The sequence below is a fragment of the Mustela putorius genome, unplaced genomic scaffold (genome assembly GCF_011764305.1).
Source record: "Mustela putorius furo isolate JIRA1106 unplaced genomic scaffold, ASM1176430v1.1 tig00000145_pilon_pilon_pilon, whole genome shotgun sequence".
NCBI classification, from domain to species: Eukaryota; Metazoa; Chordata; class Mammalia; order Carnivora; family Mustelidae; genus Mustela; species Mustela putorius.
Genome location: NW_025421294.1, coordinates 23368015 through 23388435, shown reverse-complemented (window position 1 = coordinate 23388435; position 20421 = coordinate 23368015). Strand labels below are relative to the sequence as shown.

The window sequence follows — 20421 nt, the reverse complement described above, 5'->3', positions numbered from 1 at the left end:
GGAAAGTATATAAATGTTAAGTGTTAAGGAAGGTGAAGGAAAAGAGTTGACACTATAAAGCCCCAAATGTACAGAATGCTTATTTGTCTGGTAATTTCTTAAGTGTTTCAAAACTCTTGAAGAATAAAAGAACAAGGTCAAAGAGGCATATGCCATACAGATTCAGAAAACTTGCTAAGAAACAAAATCGTGTTTTTCCACCTCCCCACCTCCCTACCTCCCCAGTGACTTGTCACTGTGGCTCTCCTGCCTTTGCTGAGACCACACCCTGTCTCCTAAAACAAACTGCTTGAACTCTGCTCCACCCCTACTTGTATTTGGCAAGGGAGTGGTGGGGGGAGCCTTCAGATGAACAACTATCCAGTACAAATCAGTTTGGAACAAATCAATCACTAGTCTTATTTAGGGAGAATTTTTACTGGATAGAACGTCAGTCTCAGAATACAGGTTCCCTTTTAGTCCTTCCTTAAACAGGAAGGCTTCCAAGTCCCAACCACGATAAAGAAATTGAGTTTTCTATGTACTTTTGTCCATTTCCTAACTCTTTGCTCTTCTTCCGCATGAGCCTGCAAAAGCTTACAGTCAAAATTCACATCTAAAATAAAGAGGACTGCAAGAGAAGCTCAAGTAATCCCACTCCTTAAATATCACTAAGACATCTGAGATATTGTTTAGATTGTGGACTCTTACTTTGACATGCCAGCATAGGTAGATGGACAGGCAAGCACATCAGATGTCAGTTTGGCAGCTGATAAAAGTCAGTGGTGCTATAATACTAAGCACAGAGCCACTAGATTAGTCTGTGAGAGAAAGGGATGCCTCTTCCTTCCCTTCAATAGTGGGTTAAACCCAGCTGGCACCCTCTGGAACGACGGGTAAGTCCCATCTTTATTTCTGCTACAGTTTGGGGTTTTGTTTTTGTTTTTTGTCCAAATCAGAGGAACGTGTGCAAAGATGATCTTCACATAAAAACTGAAAGTTACATCATGTTATTATGTCAAGATATGACAAGAAAGTAACTTTCTTGTTCCACTGAAAACTGGAAGGCATTATAAAAAGGGTACAAGGAAAGATGGTTGTATGTCAATATTTTTAAATCATCATTTTTCCTTGAAAAGGCACACTTGGTCTGATTGTAACTGTGGTGATGTCCTAGAGCTTCAAAATATCCTCAACGAGTTTTTATACAAGTCTGTGCTATATTAGAGACTGAAAGAAAAAAAGTTAAGATTTTTTTAAATAGGAAACTGCATAGTATTTTATTTATAAAATCTCTGTAAATTGTGCTTGCTTCAGCAGCACATATACTAAAATCTCTGTAAATTATTTAACACTATTTGGAAGAAAATGACACTGTCATATAGAAGAATCCATTATAGAATTAAATTGTTGTACAGTAGCTACAAACATGAAAAACTTTTCAGAGTTCTCTATTTGAACAACTGTGTAAAATTTTGTTGAGACATGAGAACAATGAAACTTCTGAAAGAACATATTTTCAATTGAGCTTTGAAAAATAATAGTAATTGTTAACTATGTTATACATTTTGATGGCAAAATGTATAAAATAGTTGATATTTTGAAAACATAGATAAAGAAAAACAGGGAACATCTTGGAAAATATCTACTGTTTATTTGTTAAACAGTTTATTCCTTGCTTTATGAAATGAATCTGAATAATTTGCCTTCCTAAAAAGGAATTGAAGAACAAAATTTGGATTCAATTCTGCAATGGAATGAATAAGCCCATAACTACAAAACTACTTGCCTTGAAAGAGTCCTTTTTTGAGATAATCTAATTAAAGCCTCCTTCTGGTTGTTTTCTTTCAACAACTTAAAGCCCTAATATAGTTAATTACTAAAATGCACTCTAGTTGATAATGCGTGTATTTATAAACTTGAAATTAAGGAATACATGGCTTTTTAAGTGTTCTTTTTCAACAGAATCTTTCTCTTGGCTATTCAGTAGCATTTGTTCTTTCCTAAAAGTGCTAGTTTTAACTTTAAACTACATGCACAGACTTAGGATAAAGTTATTTGGTCTTTTTCCATTAAAAACGATACATTCTTCAAGATAGGAAATTAAACCACCTTAAGATTTCATTTTGATGATGACATTGGGGTAACTTTATCAATTAATGGTTTGATTTATCATTATCTCAGAGTTGGGTTATAGTATATAAAATTAAATACAGTTTGAACTAAATTACCTGATATTTTGAATAAAGACAGAACCAACGCCACAATTCATAGGGCTAGTCTGTGTATGTGATGTCTATATATAGTTCTGCTTAGGTTTACCATACTAATGGTAGAAATCAGAGGCAAATATAATGCTTCAAGGATGATTTTAGGAGCAAAAGATTCATCTATGGAAAATGGGGATCTGTTATAGGAAGTCAAAAGAACCAATACATATTTGAGCAAGAGAAATGGCATTCATCCTTTCTGGGTAAGGCATAACTAGCTTCATACTGCCTTACTTCCTTCTGTACATCCTTGTCTGCCATTTCAAAAGAAAAAGTAAGATAGAGGCTAAAACAGCATTAAGATTAGTCTAAAATGTGTATGAAATAAGAAAAATAATAAAAAGTAAAACGGTAAGAGAATATCAACACCATTAACTAGATAGTATCATCTAAAAATAACAAAAAAATTTACATATCGCTCTGGAGTACAGTCAGTAACATGTATACACACAGAAAGACACATATACTCCTTAATTATCGTCTAGTTTGGTACTATGGTCAATTTGGAATCAAGGGGGAAAAAAGAGACAGTGCATTGAAAGGTAAAAAAAAAAAAAATACACTCAAAGTTGACAACAATGATTTATGCATGTTCCCTCCCTACTTTATGGAATTCTGAAAGGTTGAAGGAGTAAATGCAGATGTTTATGTTCTTTATTAAAAAGCATGGTGTACCCCTTGATTTACCAAGACATCATTCATCAGAGATCACCAGGACATTAATTAACGGTGTATATTGGCTATGCATTGGTTTTCATGAGCAATGGGAAGAATTCAGATAGAATGGGAGCTGACATGTTAGATATTTAAGTACTAATAATTTAAATCATTAAATATTTCTGTTTAATGAAACTGTACCCTCTGGGCAAAAGCTAATCTTAAAACCATTAAATTTTCACACTGAGCAACATCACAGAATTTTCTTTTCCACCACTTGGCAAACTCAAATTTCCTGCTCCTTTATCTTGAAGCCCCTGGCTATGCTTTCAGAATTACCCAGAGGCAAACAGACATTAATAAACCCTTTTTTCTTGTTCTCAGGAGAAAAGTCAGTTGTACAAAGACAGAGATAAAGGAAGAAGTCTAGAAGCTAGAAAAGTTCCACCTTGAGTGACCCTGAAAGCATATAAGACCAAAAAAAAAAAAAAAAAAAAAAAAAAAAAAGCATAGATGCTCCTAAAAATGTTAAACAAACAATATTGTTTTTTATGCAGATATTGTAACTGAATCATTTTCTCCTTTTGAAGGAACAATACTCTTCAAGAGAAGGCCACTCCATCAAAGACAAGAGCACAGTACTCCCAAGATCTCAACAAGGAGGGGCAGGCCAAGGTTGCTTCTGATTCCTTGGGACCTTCTGTGATTCCAGGCTTGCCACCCCAAATTCAGGACCCCACCCTTCCAGGACAAAATCATTATAGTAATAAATTGCCTCCAGCTTCCATATACCAGCTAAGCATGTTTAACTATGAACGTCCAAAACACTTCCTTCAATCCCAAAATCCATGTGGCTCCAGACTGCAGCCTCCCGGACCGGAAACATCCAGCTATTCTAGCCAGACCAAACAGTCTTCCATTATCATCCAGCCCCGCCAATGCACAGAGCAAAGATTTTCTGCCTCCTCAACAGTGAGCTCTCACATCACCATGTCCTCCTCTGCTTTCCCTGCTTCTCCCCAGCAGCATGCTGGCCCCAACCCAGGCCAAAGGGTTACAGCCACCTATAACCAGTCCCCAGCCAGCTTCCTCAGCTCCATATTACCATCACAGCCAGACTATAGTAGCAGTAAAATCCCTTCCAATGTGGACTCCAAGTAAGTAAATTTTTTATATGTGTGACTATATACTGCATATACACTGAGCTCTTTCTGAGGAGTTGGTGGGGGGTGGAGGGGGGGTAATGTCCCAGTTCACTATTTACTATCTAAACAGGCAATGTGACCTCAGGGTCTCTTTCATCATTCTCCTAAAACACCTTGAACCAGGGTGCTGGCAGTAAAAATCATCTGACCCATTCTCTAATGTCCACACTAAGATAGACCCAAATCATCTATTACCACATACAATTACTTACCTATTATTTTTCATCTTCAAAAAAGGATTTCTAACATACCCAAGAACAGTGAACTATTCTCCCAGTTAGGTCCTCATGCTATAAATTTAATTGCTTTAGTTCTGGGCTCAGCGGAGATGAAGAGCACCTGTCTGCTCTTCCTCAGATAGGATTTCCTCTCACATAAGCAGAGGCTATTAAATGTCTTCTTGGTCTTAGTCTTTTCTTCCTATCCATTTTCCCCTCTGATCCTGACTATCCATTTAGCTAAAAAAACAAAACAAAACAAAACAAAAAACCCAGTTTTTTAAATAAAACCTGTGATTCAGATGCTGAAGTATATGAATTTTCCTTACTATGATCAGAAGAAAGACTTGAATAGATAAATGACCTTAGGGTTCCCGTTAGTAATTAAAACCATGCTTTGTCCAAATTGGTCGAGCTGATTGTTCTGTCTAAATAAAGAGAAGACTACCTGGAGCCTTATGCAAACATGTACTACTTCCAAAGTCCTAAAACTATCTGAGGAGAATCTGATATGAATAAGGACACAGTGGTTGTGCTTTTTTTAAAACACGAACTAAATGCTCTGTGCTTATGCAAACCTAGAGCTATCAGTTTTCCTATCCGTTGGCTGGCTAAGACACCAGAGAATTAAATCAGAGGCATCTGAAAAACTGTCTGATGGAATATGTTTTGTTGCAGGCTTATCAACAGATTTGCTGAGATTCTCGATAATTTCTCTCAGTCTTCTCTGGAGGCTAATTTTTCTAGAGATTCCTATTGTTGGTAACAACTCCAGAAACTTAGTTGAACTAACTACAGCAATTCAACCTGCAAAGAATACTTTCCAACATTTAAAAAAATCAAAATGAAGAAAGCCAAAAACTTTTGTTAGAATCCTATATATACTAGGCTGAACCATTTAAAATGGCTGATAGTCAACTATTATTTTTTACCTACAAAATGGCATTCATAAGTTTGAACTAATATTTTTTAAAGAGACCTTTAAGAATTAAGAGCCCTCTTAGAAATAATTCCCTCCAAAATTCCAATTATACCCATTATCCGTTATCATACATTATAGATTTTTCTTGTTACATTTTAGCCAGACAATCATTTTCCATCTGGTTTTCCATTATTTTCAGATTTCCTATATGAGTATCTTTAAATCTAAAGTAACCTTTTCTGGGGGTCCCAGGACAAGAAAAAAAAATAAGTAAAATAAAATAAACTTTTCTGACTATACTATTTTTCTTGGTCTTTCAACCCTATTCCAAATATGTGCCCAGAAAATAAAACTGCAAATAAATAATAAAGAACCTCAACCATGTTCCTGGCTCTGTGACAGAACTAAGAGAAAAAGGCAAAAATGGAAAGTATAAGAAATAAACATAGGAGGTCCCCAAACCAGAGATCAAAGATCCAGCTTTAGCTGTTCCATTTGCAGCAACCATAGATAACTCTTTTAATCTTCCCCCAGCCACTTGATACTCATTCGGTGTCCAGCTGCACAGGGTGGAAAGCTCTGGCCCTTTGAACATTTGTGCACAACTCCCTCATTGTTATGGTGGGCTTTAGTTTGCCCTGCCTTCAAAAATAATCCCTTGGATTCTGACCTACATTGCTTTGAAACCTTTATTTAGCTTTTCACCAGTAGGAAACCCTTAAGCAAACATTTTATTCAGTCGATCAAACTAAAGGCTGGAAACTGAGAACTCTAATTCTAATTATTCCATTCAAAAAGCCTGCTGTGTGACATTCAGCATGTGTTCTTTACCTGCTCAGTGAGTCAGTTTTATGATTTATAACAAAATTAAGGATTTGGATGATTAATGATAGGGGGGAAAAAAGACCTATAAAGCAGAGTGCAAGAATACTATTAGTTTATAAATCTGAGCACATATCTAGTCTTAACACTTAGGCCATCTATAAACTGAGAAGGGAATTCTGTGAATGAATTGACTAGGTCACATACATGATCAGTGATTCTCTGGCTTGGTTTTGATAACCCTTCAGGAATTCTCAGATATATTGTATTATACTATGACAGTCTAAAAACAAAATTATTTAATTCTAATTCACTTTAACAACATGTGACTTTTATAAAGTTGGCAGACTAACAAAAAAGAAAAAAAGCTATGTGGTACCTGAGTGGTTTAGTTGGTTAAACACCCAGCTCTTGGTTTTTGCTTAGGTCATGATCTCAGGGTCGTAAGATTGAGCCTCACATCAGGCTCCACACTCAGTGCAGAGTCTGCTTGAGATTCTCTTCCTCTGCCTCTTCCCTCTGGCCCTCCCCTCACTCACTCTCACCCTCTAAAGTAAATAAAATATTTTTTAAAAATAGGCTATTCATATAGTTAGAATAATAGGAGATCTATAAGACCAAAGAATTTTACTACTTTGACATGAAAATTCAATCTTAAAGTCAAGAACAAAAACAAAAAACACACATACAACTCACTATTTATTTAAACACTTAGTCTGGGTGTTTACTTAACTAAGAACAAATCAGACTTTAGTTAAGCATTAACACAGACAAGTCCATGTTAATGAAAATAAATATTACAATGGTGACTAATAAGCCGTCTTTTTAAATTCAGAATGTTTACAATCTAGAGATTACTAATCAAGTCCCCAAAGCCAGAATTGAAACTCCGGAGCCTCTCTGAAGAGATACATTTCCACGGAGCTTATAAATTCTTTTAATGACCTTTGAGAATATCTGAACAGAAACAGGTCAGAAAAGAGATCCAGGCTGCCTCATCTCAATAACTGGAGAACGTTTATTTTCATAATGCTAAAATATTCACAGAGAGCAGTGACCAGTTATCCTGCATTAAACAGATACAAGCACACACCCGCAGGGCCCTAAATGAATAAACTAGGTGAAATCTGAACAAACAACTGTCAAAATACGAGCTACCTAACAAATGTGATAATACAGGAATCCCTAAATACTGCACTCTGTCACAATCAACAGGGGAAGGCAGGGAGGGGTAAGACCATTTTTCAAGATAATTTAGGATTAGAACTTGAAATACGGATTTAAACCAAACTCTTCAACTGCTATTCAAATTTGCTTCTTTTCCCAAACCCCCTTTGTGCTCAGGTTACATTTCTTTCTCCTTCCTCCTCTTATCATTCCTTTATTTCTCTAAAAACCACTTCAGCAGCGTTAAAGAAACCATTGTTACTGTAAAAACTATTTGTTATATAGTACCACACTTGAATTATGTACAACAGGAAATTAAAAGGAACTGGAAATTTAAAGGAAAGCCAGATTATGTCAGCTGCAGACTCCATTCAAAGCGACAGAATATTCACTAAATACCAGTGGTTATATTGGTAAATGTTTAACAACCAGCTCTGGAGAAAGGAGTTAGGATTTGTGATAGTAAACAACTTCCCCAGTATACATACTCCCATCACCACCAATTTCAAACTGTCAAAATGAGATCACAGGGAGCTGACAATGGTATCCACCCATAAAACAAACTTAACAAATTCAATTATTAGACTGGAAGAACTCTCAAGCTGCCAGTAACTAGACTTGTTCTCTCTCACTTCTTTAGGAAAGATCTTTAAGGAATGACATCCTCCTTATGACTAACCTAATTTGTTTCTCCAGCCAAGACTTAAAAAAAAAAAAAAAAGAGGCTGGTAACCATTCTTATTAAATTCCTCTTGACTGTTACTAGAAAATTGTCTTTAATAACAGTAATAGTACTAAGTGGTAGATTCAGCTTATCTAAAGGTGACTGACAGAATGAGGTAAATTACACTTTAGTACCACATCTTTCTCTGAAGATCTTTTTTAAAAATCTTTTTTCCGGGGGGGGTGGTGCCTGGGTGGCTCAGTGGGCTAAATATCTTTTTTCTGGGGTAGCTGGCTGGCTCAGTCAGAAGATCATGTGAGTCTTGGTTTCAGGGTCCTGAGTTGAAGCCCCACGTTGGGTGTAGATTACTTAAATAAATAAAAACTTTTAAGAAGTCTTTTTTTCTTTTTAAAGTTATCAACAACCCTCATTTGGCCAACCTGTAAATGCTAAACCATCCCAAAGTGCAAATGCTAAGCCCACCCCAAGGACTCCTGACCATGAAATACAAGGATCAAAAGAAGCTCTGATTCAAGATTTGGAGAGAAAACTAAAATGCAAGGACAGCCTTCTTCACAACGGAAATCAAGTAAGCAAAATATCTATTTTGCACAAAAAGCCCATCAGACTATAAAATCTAATCCTAGTAAGAAAGCTCTTTCTGTCTCACAGACCTATACCCTTATGATCCGCAAGGGATAAGGTTATCTAAAAAGAGGGACTATTCAGATCCAATACCAAATGAAAACACTGTGATATTTTGGATTTGGATCCAATACCAAATGAAAGCATGAAAACACCTCATAATTTTCAGTAGTAAAAGAAAGACACAAAAGAAGAATGTAAAACAATGTAAAAAAATGAAGCAAAAAAAGAAAAAGAAATCTTAATAATTTAATGAAAATTTTGTTTTAAGCATTACTCCTCAGAAAATATATCTAATGACCAAAAAACCAACAGTCAACTTTTTCACATACTTTGGTTTATACTACTGATAGACACATAGCTATGAGATCTATGAGATAACTCTTCTGTACCCGCTGTACTAGTCACTTATCTCTTAAAAAGCACTATATACCTTAAATCCAAAAATATTTAACATACCAGCTGCACTGCTTTCAACCAGAAATCTGATGTTCAGTGTTGATTTAATAAAAGTTATTTCTCCATGTGAGAATATGCAGTACTGTATTCAAAGATGGAGCCAATGAGAGACCATGCAGCACAAAATGGAAGGCGAAGGATTTCCCCTTACTTAAGGGGATTATGCCTGCCTTTCCCAGAAGCAAGAGGAACACAGGTGAGGGAAGGGGCACTAGAATGGAACAGAAATGCTTTGAATGAAAACAAAGTTTTAAAACATAGTATATCTCTGTAATTCAATAGACAGAACCATACTTCTTTGGTATAATTCTTGGTGGTTTTAAGGTAAAGGAATACAAACAGCTTTTATTAAATCTCATTACTATCTCCTTAATGAATGATTTCTTTAAAGCGGCTCACATATGAGGAGAAGATGGCTCGCAGATTGCTAGGACCACAGAACGCAGCTGCTGTGTTTCAAGCTCAAAATGACAGTGAGGCACAAGATTCACCGCAGGTAAACTATACTAATCTTTACCTAACTCAAATATTTTTCTTTCATGTAATTTATAAATGTGTTTTTCCAAATGCTTATAAATACAGTTTGAAGCAAAAGTCAATCACTTCCATGCTCCATTAGGTATAAAAAGTAGAGACCACAATGAGCTAAAATACACAGAAACTTAGAATTTTATCCCGCTTTCTGGTGCTCTAGTATCAGCATATGAAATGTCACAAAAAGAAAACACCAGAAAGCTAACAGTGTCACTTTTCATCTGGATATTTAGGGGTCTGTTACACTTACATTTAGAGCTCCTTTTCCAATGTCAGCAGGGATAGAGAATTTATGAGTTGTAAACCTTTAACAGGACAGAAGTTAAAACTCTAAGCCAAAGTAATTATAACCTTTTCTCATAAGCTGTTTATCATTTCAATCTCTTAAAATATAATTGTGGAACTAATGAAACATCCAATTCCATTTTTGTATTCAAAAACGCTTCTTATTAAAAACAAAACAAGGAACAATAAAAAAGCCTTGAGTAATGGCTCAAACATTAACAAAAGGATCTTTTCCAAGAATGGATAAACTTTAGGAAGGGCATAAAGTGAATATCCCACAGGCTTATTTTTTTTTAATATTTTATTTATTTATTTGACAGAGATCACAAGTAGGTAGAGAGGCCGGCAGAGAGAGTGGGGGAAGCAGGCTCCCCACTGAGCAGAGAGCCCGATGTAGGGCTCTATCCCAAGGCCCTGAGATGACCTGAGCCAAAGGCAGAGGCTTAACCCACTGAGCCACCCAGGCACCCCCAGGTTTTTTTCTGATCAATTTCATTCTAAAAAGTAAACTTAACCCTGAAGAGAAATATAGAGTTAGAGAAACAGACTCATTTCTTGTCAAAAATTCCAAAAGAAACCAGAAGCCAATGTGATAAAACTGGGCACCCAAGAACTCCAAGCTTCTAAGCACAGGAAGCTAAAAACAGGATTTTATTTCTATTAAATGCAACTACTAAAGAGGATGGAGCAGGGTCTAACAGTGCAACTAATTAGAAAATTAGAACTTGAATCTCTGGGTGCTCAACAGTTCATACATTCATTCAATTAATTATTTTACATGGAGCACCTACTGTGTGTTGGGCTCTGAACTGGTACAGATTACAGCAAGAAGATGGGAAACTGCCTCTATTAGTAGAAGTAACTCAAAGCAATGTTATATTGATGGTGTATATTATAAATTCAGTGTATGATTCTGAAGGCAAGAATCTATCATTTTTCTCATTCTTTAAAAACATTAAAATAAAAGTGATAGGGCACCTAGGAGACTCAGAGGGTTAAAGCCTCTGTCTTCAGCTCAGGCCATGATCTCAGGGTCCTGGGATCGAGCCCCACATCGGGCTCTCTGCTCGGCGGAGAGCCTGCTTCTTCCTCTCTCTCTCTCTCTCTCTTTCTCTCTCTGCCGGCCTCTCTGCCTACTTGTGATCTCTATTTGTCAAATAAATAAATAAATAATAGATAGATAGATAGATAGATAAATAAAATAAAAGTGATGGTACCAAGAAAAAAGACAACAGCAAAACATACCATTATGAAATCAGAAAGGATAAATCTTAGGGTTTTTTGGTATGCTTCAAATACTCTAATAATCCAAAATGTCATCAGGTTACATAAAACTGAAATATTATACCTCTGAATATGAATATATACATACTCAAACTATCACTATAGGAAAACTTTAAAAATTTGGATATTTTGGGTTTAATCAGATTATTTTTATTTTTTACCAAAAAGTTGATTTGATAAATGAAATTTGACACGTTGCTTAGAGAACCTTAAGACTAGCCAATAATTGTTAGAGTTATAAGAATTTTAAACTTTTTTTTTAAGATTCATTTATTTGAGAGAGAGAGAGAGAGAAATCACAAGTAGGCAGAGAGAGACAGGGAAGCAGCCCCCTGGCTGAGCAGAGAGCCCGATGCAGGGCTCGATCCCAGGACCCTGACATCATGACCTGAGCCAAAGGCAGAGGCTTAACCCATGGAGCCACCCAGGTGCCCCTAAAGTTATAAGAATTTTAAAATGACCAAATACATTAAACATATTCATCCCAAAATAAATTATTTGTACTCATATTTGCTGCATTGCTATATAGATGTTTTCCAGATATTTGGATATGGATATATTTTTCACTAGTCTCCACCACTATGCCAAACACAGTAAAACGCACAAAATAAGCACCAAGTATTTGGTCATTTAATTATGGTTTCCGTCACTTTCTGGTTTTATTCTCAAATGGAAATAATTTTCCAGTGCTTAAATATAAATCCCAAAAGATATCTGCTTAAATATACCTTTATTAAGCAGGAAGTAATTAATTTTGTTTTTCAAACCTTCTCAGAGCTCTACACACCTTTCATGATGTCTATTATGATTTTGTGCCATGAGCTAAAAAGAGAAGTATTTTCCAGTCTAATATGTGTTCATTGCTGTTGGTGCACTTTTGAGCAGTGGGCATAATACCCTGTATCAACTGCCAACACAAGTGACTTCATGTCTATTCCTGTTTTACTAAAGGACAATCTGTACTATGTGTTCCCATTTCAAATACACCAGGGTGACACATCACCCTTTGTTGTAAAACAGTCACATGAAAAATGAACCACCAGGAATTCTAAGGCTAGCTAATTTTCATATATTACACCTGTTGAACAGTCCTATTAATTCTGGGGATTTCTTGCTAAAGTATTAGAAGCTCAGTGCACTATATTCTAGTCGCTTAACAGTTAACCCTTGAACAATGCAGGAGTTAGGGGTGCTGAGCCACCCTCATATAGTGCAAATCCACATATAACTTCTGACTCCCCAACAACTATTAGCCCACTGCTGACCAGAAGCCTTACTAGTAAATAGATTAACACATATTTTGTATACTATATGTATCACATACTATATTCTTAAAATAATCTAGAGGGAAAAGATGCTGAGAAAATACATTTAAAGTACTGTACTGTAGGAGCACCTGGGTGGCTCTGTCAGTTAAGCATCAGGCTTCAGCTCAGGTCATGATCCCAAGGTCCTGGGATCAAGCTCTGCATTGGGTTCCCTGCTCAGCAAGAAGCCGGCTTCTCCCTCTTCCATTCCCCTGCTTGTGTTCCCTCTCTCACTGTGTCTGTCTCTGTCAAATGAATAAAATCTTAAAAAATAATAATAATAATTCAAAAAAATTAAGTACTGTACTGTATCTTTCAAAAAAACTCACATATAAGTGAACCTGTATAGTTCAAACTACTGCTGTTCAAGGTTCAACTATATATAGAATTAACGACTGCACAAAAATAGGAAAGAAATGCTCAACCAAGACTAGTTAATTCTGCTTCATTTCAAGCTAACAACCACGTTAACATTCTCCCTTTGTTTTAATTTCAAGCAGCACAACTCAGAACATGCACGACTGCAAGTTCCTACATCACAAGTAAGGTAAAAAAAAAAAAAAAATCTCAATCTTAAAGAAACATTTTGCTACCAAAAATATTTCCAGCTTAAAAATGTAATATTTGGGGGTGCGCCTGGGTGGCCCAGTGGGTTAAGCCTCTGCTTTAAAAAAAAAATGTAATATTTGGGGCGACTGGGTGGCTCAGTGGGTTGATGCCTCTGCCTTCAGCTCCGATCATGGTCTCAGGGTCCTGGGATCGAGCCACGGGTCGAGCTCTCTGCTCAGCGGGGAACCTGCTTCCTCCTCTCTCTCTATGCCTCCTCGTAATCTCTATGAAATAAATAAATAAAATCTTTTTTTAATGTAATATTTACAAAGCCTTGCCCCCTACACCTATTATAAAATTTTTTTAAAAACGTGAATTTTCTAATGTCTGAGAGGATGGTCAAAATTTTTATCCATTAATTCTCAGAACTATCTCAAAGGGTTTTTTTAATATGTTTTGGTCAAATAAGCCAGGACCACATGTCTATGTTAAGAAAGTTCTTCATGATGATTGAAACCCAATTCCAATTACTAAATCATTGCACATGGTAAGAACCATCCATGGGGTACTCTGCATTTTAATCAGTTTTTCTGTCAATTTACAGCTTTGTACAAAAAACAAAAAGATGTATAATTTGTACCAAATGTTTTTAAATTGCTACCATTTCTAATAATCATTAAATATGCCATGTCCTAAGGTCTCTCTATTGTTATTACACTACCGCATAAAACAGTATAGACTCTGGCAGTTCCAATACAATGGCTTAACTGTATTTGTGTAAAAGGGAGAACAGTGACAATTTTTCTACAGAGTGATTATTAAAATATTTTTGTAGAAGCAGATCGTCTTCAAGGGGAGATGTGAATGATCAGGATGCAATCCAGGAGAAATTTTACCCACCTCGTTTCATTCAAGTGCCAGAGAACATGTCAATTGAAGAAGGAAGATTCTACAGAATGGATTTCAAAGTAAGAGTTCAAAAATACTGGAGGAAAATTAACAAGATACTGTGTTTTGAAAAATGTCCTCTTCCAAATTTGAGAGGCAGGGCAGGAGGTCGTGGGGGCTAGGGAGGGAAAAAATGAAACAAGATGGGATTGGGAGGGAGACAACCAATAAGAGAATCTCATGAAATAAACTAAGGGTTGCTTGGGGGTAGGGGAGTAGGGATAGGGTGGCTGGGTTATGGACATTGGGGAGGTATGTGCTATGGTGAGTGCTGTGAAAAGTCTAAGACTTGATGATTTACAGACCTGTACCCCTGGGGTAAATAATACATTATATGTTAATAAATATTTTCAAAGTCCTCTTCCTGGGGTGCCTCAGTGGCTCAGTAGGTTAAAGCCTCTGCTTTAAAGCTCTGATCCCAGGGTCCTGGGATGGAGCCCTGCATCGGGCTCTCTGCTCAGCAGGGAGCCTGTCTCCCTTCCTCTCTTTGCCTGTCTACTTGTAATCTGTCTGTCAAATAAATAAATAAAATCTTAAATTTAATAATAAATAAATAAATAAAAAGTCTTCTTCCTCTTCATAACTTGCTACACACCTAGGGCACCTGGGTGGCTCCATAGGTTAAGTGTCCAACTTTTGATTTCGGCTCAGGTTATGACCTCAGGGTTGTGAGACCAAGCCCCATGTTGTGCTCTGTGCTGGGCATGGAGCCGTTTAAGAGTCTCTCTTCCCTTCTACCCCTTCCCACCCTCTAACTAACTAACTAACTAACTAAATAAATAAATAACTTACTGTACACCTTAACAAGTAACACGTATAGTAGGTGAGAACAAAAATTCTGGAGCTAAGCTTACCTGGGTTTGAATCTTGGCTCTGCCACTATTCAGCTGTGTAACCTTACTTAAGACAGTCAACCTTGGTGCTTTTTGTCTCATCTGTAATATGGAGTAACAAATGTACCTACCTCATAAAGTTGTTATGAGGATTAACTGAGTAAACAGGCATAAGGTACTCACAATAGTGCCCACTCCATACTAAAGACACAAGTGAAGCTACCAAAATGATAGGATTTCTAAAGCAAAATTCCTCTTTAATTCTTCTCCATTAAAAAATTCAAGCCAAGCTGCTCACTTGGCCTAGAAGAGTTCTTCAAGCTAGAAGAGATCTTTAGAAAGACCTACATTTTCATTATCCTCATGGAATCCTTTTCTTACGTCTTCTGGTTTCCTTATGAATGAAAGTATATGAATTTAACTGTTATGGGTTATAGTAAAACACTTAACAAACTAGCATTTAAACAGCAGAATTACAGCTCAAGGGCACTCTGTTTTGGTAAAGTAATTCATTAGATCAGCAATCATGACATGTATGTCCCTCTGGGACTTCATCTGCAGTCACCATAATCGAAAAAAGCCAGAGGACTTCATATTTCTTGTGGAGACCTATATAACATAAATTAATGTTCTAAATATAGTAACTGGGAGATCTTAAGGAGCCTGAGGTTACATATGGAAGGGTTAGATATGGTTTGAGGTAGTCTGAAAATATTAAATTCAACTCAAGAGTTTTAATTTCCACTGTTTTTGTTAAGAAATTGTTGAAACCAAATACCTTTTTAAGATCTTCTTCGCATTTTGAACCACAAAATTTAAATTTATAAATGGACAAATAGGTTCCAGTGATGATATAATTTAAAATTCTGTCATCTCCTTCTTGTGTTTTCCTTTTCCAGGTAAGCGGACTGCCAGCTCCTGATGTGTCATGGTATCTGAATGGAAGACCAGTTCAATCAGATGATTTTCACAAAATGATAGTGTCTGAAAAGGGTTTTCATTCACTCATCTTTGAAGTGGTCAGAACTTCAGATGCAGGTGCTTATGTGTGTGTTGCCAAGAATAGAGCAGGAGAAGCCACCTTTACTGTGCAGTTGGATGTCCTGGGTAAGCCTTCAAAGAGATCTTCAAGAGTTCCTTAATATCCAGCAGTATTTTTAAAAACAAGTGTTGAAAAAGAAAAGCCCAGATGACTTATTTAAGGTTAATGTCTACACAACCCAACAGAATGCCAATTTTTATCTAAAAGTCACAGAGTGGTGGGAAGGGGGGAAGGAGCATTTTTGAGAGAAACTCAGTGAAACTTCAAGGACAGACCTAGAACTAAAGCTTTTCAGGAAAGGAAATAAAGATATGGTGCGATTTGGGACAAAATAAGACAGTACAGGTGACCCTTGAACAACATGGGCTTGAACACCACATGTCCACTTACATGCAGACTGTTTACAACACAGTATGTTATTTTCACTTACGATGTTTTAAATAATATTTTTTTTCTCTGGTGTACTTCACTTTAAGAATACAATATATAATACATAGTAACATATAAAATATGTGTTAATTGACTATTTATATTTTCAATAAAGCTTCCAGTCAAGAGTATGTTATTAGTAGTTAAGTTTCTGGAAAGTCAAAAGTTACGTATGGATTTCTGACTGCATGTGGTGGGGTGGGGTGCTTCAACACCCCACGTTGTTCAAGGGTAAACTATATAAGCATTTCTAAATATAACTGAAGGATCTTAAAGTAGAAAACATTAGTCTGGCCGTATCTCTGATCTATAATCCAAAATAATCTGATTCTTATCTTTACAGAACTTTCATGGTCACACATAATTTAAAACTGAGGAATAAATATTAACTTTTAACCTTAGTTTATACTTCTTTTTACTAGAAACTAGTCTCTATAATGAAAACACACCTACTTGCTTTAGAAAAACAGATATGGCTAACTAAACTCATGTCTCAAATTTGTTTTCAGTAAGGCAGTTTCTTACAAAACTTAGGTACTGTTTTAAAATATTACAATTTAAGGGCTTTAAATATATATTACATTTGTAATGGTTTAAGTCATGGCATAATGCAAAAGAGACACTTCGCTACAATTCACTGTTGATTATATAAAATCTTGGTAAGTTAAAGGATGGACAATTTCCTTAAATTTGCATTCTACTCAGATTAATGAAAAACCTTTAAGATTTTTCTATGATATAATAATGGGTCTCACTCTAAGGGGAAAAGTAGTGATTTGGGAATCAAAAAAAGATCCAATTCAGGTGGTTAAGGTCTAGGCAAATCTTTTTGTGCCAATAGCTCCAGAAATACTGTAACATTAGAGCTAAAAGAGGCCTTGGCAGACATCTGTCCAATTTCATTTCTCCTCAGAAAAGATAGGGTTACAGTAGTATATAATTTCCTCTTTTCCTTCAGGTAATTAGAGAAATGACATACCAACTACAGATATTTGTATAATATTTTACAGTTTATAAAATATTTCTTCATTATCTCAGCTGATCCTCACGGTATTTTGAGTAGTAGTGGGAGGCAGAGCAGTCACTATTACCTGCATTCCTTTTAAAATGGGTTTTCTAGATGCCTGGGTGGCTCATTGGTTAAACCACTGCCTTTGGCTCAGGTCATGATCCCAGAGTCCTGGGATTGAGTCTCACATCGGGTTCCTCGCTCGGCGGGGAACCTGTTTCTCTCTCCACCTCTGCCTGCCACTCTGCCTGCTTGTGTACATGCTCTCTCTTTCTCTGACAAATAAATAATAAATAAATAATCTTTAAAGTGGGTTTTCTATTTATCTGTTCTACAATAGATAAAACTGAGCCTCAGAGAAACCAAACAAATTTTTCCCAATTTGGCATGGCTGGTGGGGCAAAGAGACAATTTGAACCTAAGTTGTCTAGTCTTGCCACCACCCATGATACCTCCTTACTGAAGAGACATAAATGAAAACATAACTTAAATTCTTTGAATGAAACATGATTATAAATTCAATGCAACATTACATTAATGTTTTAGAACTCTATTTGGTATAATACAAAATCGTACTACTACACATTGTTTTAACATTTGAAATTTGAAAAAAATTTCAAAAGTTATGCTAAAACTATTATAAAGCTTCCAATCTTCTTGAGTTACGGTTTTTTTAAACTTTTGTATTAACACACAAATTTCATAATACCTTGGTTTAACTTATTTTCTTTTTATAATATTCTCAATATTTGAATTCTTTTTTATTAATACGTAGCAAAAGAACATAGAAGAGCACCAATGTTTATCTACAAACCACAGAGCAAAAAAGTTTTTGAGGGAGACTCAGTGAAGCTAGAATGCCAAATCTCAGCTGTACCTCCACCAAAGCTTTTCTGGAAAAGAAATAATGAAATGGTACAATTCAACACTGATCGAATAAGGTAGGATAAGTATTTTTAGACGTAACTGTAGTTTATTTGGGTGATTCCAGTTGTACCTGAAATGTATTATAAATGGCATGCTTTTGGAATCTCACTTTGTCTAGTTTTTAAAACATGGAGAGGAAATACAATAAACCTCATTAATCCACTAATCAAAACTTTAGGGCATAAAGCTAGGATTTACCTTTTTACTAACCATAAAGAAAGACGGCTCAAGGAAATAATGACACAAACAAAATTAAAAGGGGGAATTAAACTCAATAAAGCCAATAGCTATTTGGCACTGACTAGGTACCATTTCCAAATGGTTCATTTTCTTACAGTCTGTCCCTCTGGATCAGAGGCATCAAAAAAAAAGTTTCACAGGAAAATTAATACCTATACTTCATTGTTTTATTACTGTTTCTTTTCAGTTTATATCATGATAACTCTGGAAGAGTTACTTTACTGATAAAAGATGTAAACAAGAAAGATGCTGGGTGGTATACTGTGTCTGCAGTTAATGAAGCTGGAGTGACCACATGTAACACAAGATTAGATGTTACAGGTATGTCATGCTATCAACCCAGGGACTTAATCAGACAGATTTAATAAAAAACACAAATCCCAGCATAACAAAAGAATAATCAGTTGTGACTTTTTTTTCTTTTCCTATCTGATACTGAATATCTAGGGCAACCCATTTGTTTAGAACAGATTTTCTGAATTAACCTCTTTTTTATCTTATTTCAGTCCGTCAAAACCAAACTCTTCCAGCTCCTAAGCAGTTACGTGTTCGACCAACTTTCAGCAAATATTTAGCACTTAATGGTAAAGGTCTGGATGTGAAACAAGCTTTTAACCCTGAAGGAGAATTTCAGCGTCTAGCAGCTCAATCTGGACTTTATGAAAGTGAAGAACTTTAATGAGGTTACCAACACTGGAAAACATAGCTACATTATTAGTAATATATTCAATTAAATTTTTAAAACAAATCCATAGCTGTATTAACAGATTATGGCTTTAATTAGGTAACATAACTAATATATATTTATAATATTTATCCTTTGACTCTTGCACATTCTATCTTCTTCTCTGGTTTGCGAAGCCCATGGAAAATCTGGGTATATGGGTTTGTAATCGTAGAAGACTATCTTAAAATGCATTATTTTAACATTTAAGTCATACACATTTAACAATTACAGGTTATGAATTCATATTGACTCTTTAAGCACATCTAATGCTTGTAATAAGGTTTACTGGTACTGCTTTCTAAATACTGTTTCACCCATTTTCTCTTATAGGAATACTAACATGGTATAGATTATCTGAGTGTTCCACAGTTCAATGTCAAAAGAGAATAAAATTTCAAATATTTAAAACAGACTGTCTTCACAAAAGTGTAGATCTTTACAATATAAATTCTGGTTTCAATATGCTATACAACACTTAACAAAATCTAAGAATAACAAGCTCCAAAAAAATCAACAATATTATGTTCTAGAACTGTCTCAATGAAGCTCACTTACAGCTCAGTCAATTCTTTCGGAAATTAAGCTAGACTTTCCACGGTTTGCACTTCAAAAGCAAGCAACCACAATAACTAAATCCTGACAGAATCTCTCCTGAAATTGTGATTTTGTTTTAACCAAAAAAGCCCCTAAGTCTTCAAGACCCTTGAGTCTATTGAGCTCAATGGAAAAGGAATAGTTTGTAGAGTCATCTGCTTAATTCCTACATTTCATGTAAATTTGAATGCCTGGGGTGTGGAGGTGGGTGTCCTCCTACATTTCAAGTTCATATACCCTATTACATTAGAAAACATAATTTTGTGAGCATCTGAGAGTCTAAGTACAGGAAAGGGAAAATCCTTTTATTGCACTATTCCTTAAGCTAGGACACTAGTCCTTTCTTCTCAGGCCTCCGGTCCACTGGCCATGGCCTTTTGCTAGGCCTCTCCTGTTCCTTTTATCATTGGTAGTCTTTGACCGTCTCTGCTCTGTGGCCTCGGTTTGTTTTTTATCTACACATAAAATAGCATTTATCAACATCACTCGACATCTCTTTCAGGGAAACAACAAAAGCGGCTTTATTTTTTCCTTCCCCAACAGCTTGATGGTTTTCTTTGCTGGCTGCCCCGGGGCCTTTCTAAATTCCGTTTCATTTTCCTTTTTTCCAACATGAGACTCTCTCCTGTCTCATATCCTGGCAGGGTTCTGGACGCCTTAATTTACAGCCAAAGGTCTTTGCAAAGCTTCCGGGCCAGATGAGAG

The 20421-nt window shown here is 36.0% G+C and overlaps 1 protein-coding gene across 2 annotated transcripts; it reads left to right on the top strand.

The window, feature by feature from the left end:
- Nucleotides 1-732: 732 nt before the first annotated feature.
- Nucleotides 733-19614, top strand: MYOT (myotilin). 2 transcript variants are annotated; one of them, XM_004744905.3, is made up of 10 exons: nt 733-875; nt 3497-4063; nt 8319-8493; nt 9400-9504; nt 12919-12965; nt 13803-13935; nt 15648-15855; nt 18004-18169; nt 18583-18716; nt 18902-19614. In XM_004744905.3, exons 2-10 carry the CDS (start codon nt 3708-3710, stop codon nt 19072-19074), a joined length of 1497 nt encoding a protein of 498 aa, XP_004744962.1. In that variant the 5' UTR covers nt 733-875; nt 3497-3707; the 3' UTR covers nt 19075-19614. The 2 variants fall into 2 exon arrangements, with proteins under 2 accessions (XP_004744962.1, XP_004744961.1); XM_004744904.3 differs by having other exon boundaries at nt 12916-12965.
- The last annotated feature ends 807 nt before the right edge of the window (nt 19615-20421 follow it).

What these genes read in the sequence shown, in the direction of transcription:
- MYOT (XM_004744904.3), top strand. Translation starts at nt 3,708, where the DNA reads ATGTTTAACTATGAACGTCCAAAACACTTCCTTCAATCCCAAAATCCA. An exon ending in TTCTTCACAACGGAAATCAA is followed by an intron (nt 8,494 to 9,399) that starts GTAAGCAAAATA and finishes ATTTCTTTAAAG; the next exon opens with CGGCTCACATATGAGGAGAA. An exon ending in TTCAACACTGATCGAATAAG is followed by an intron (nt 18,170 to 18,582) that starts GTAGGATAAGTA and finishes GTTTCTTTTCAG; the next exon opens with TTTATATCATGATAACTCTG.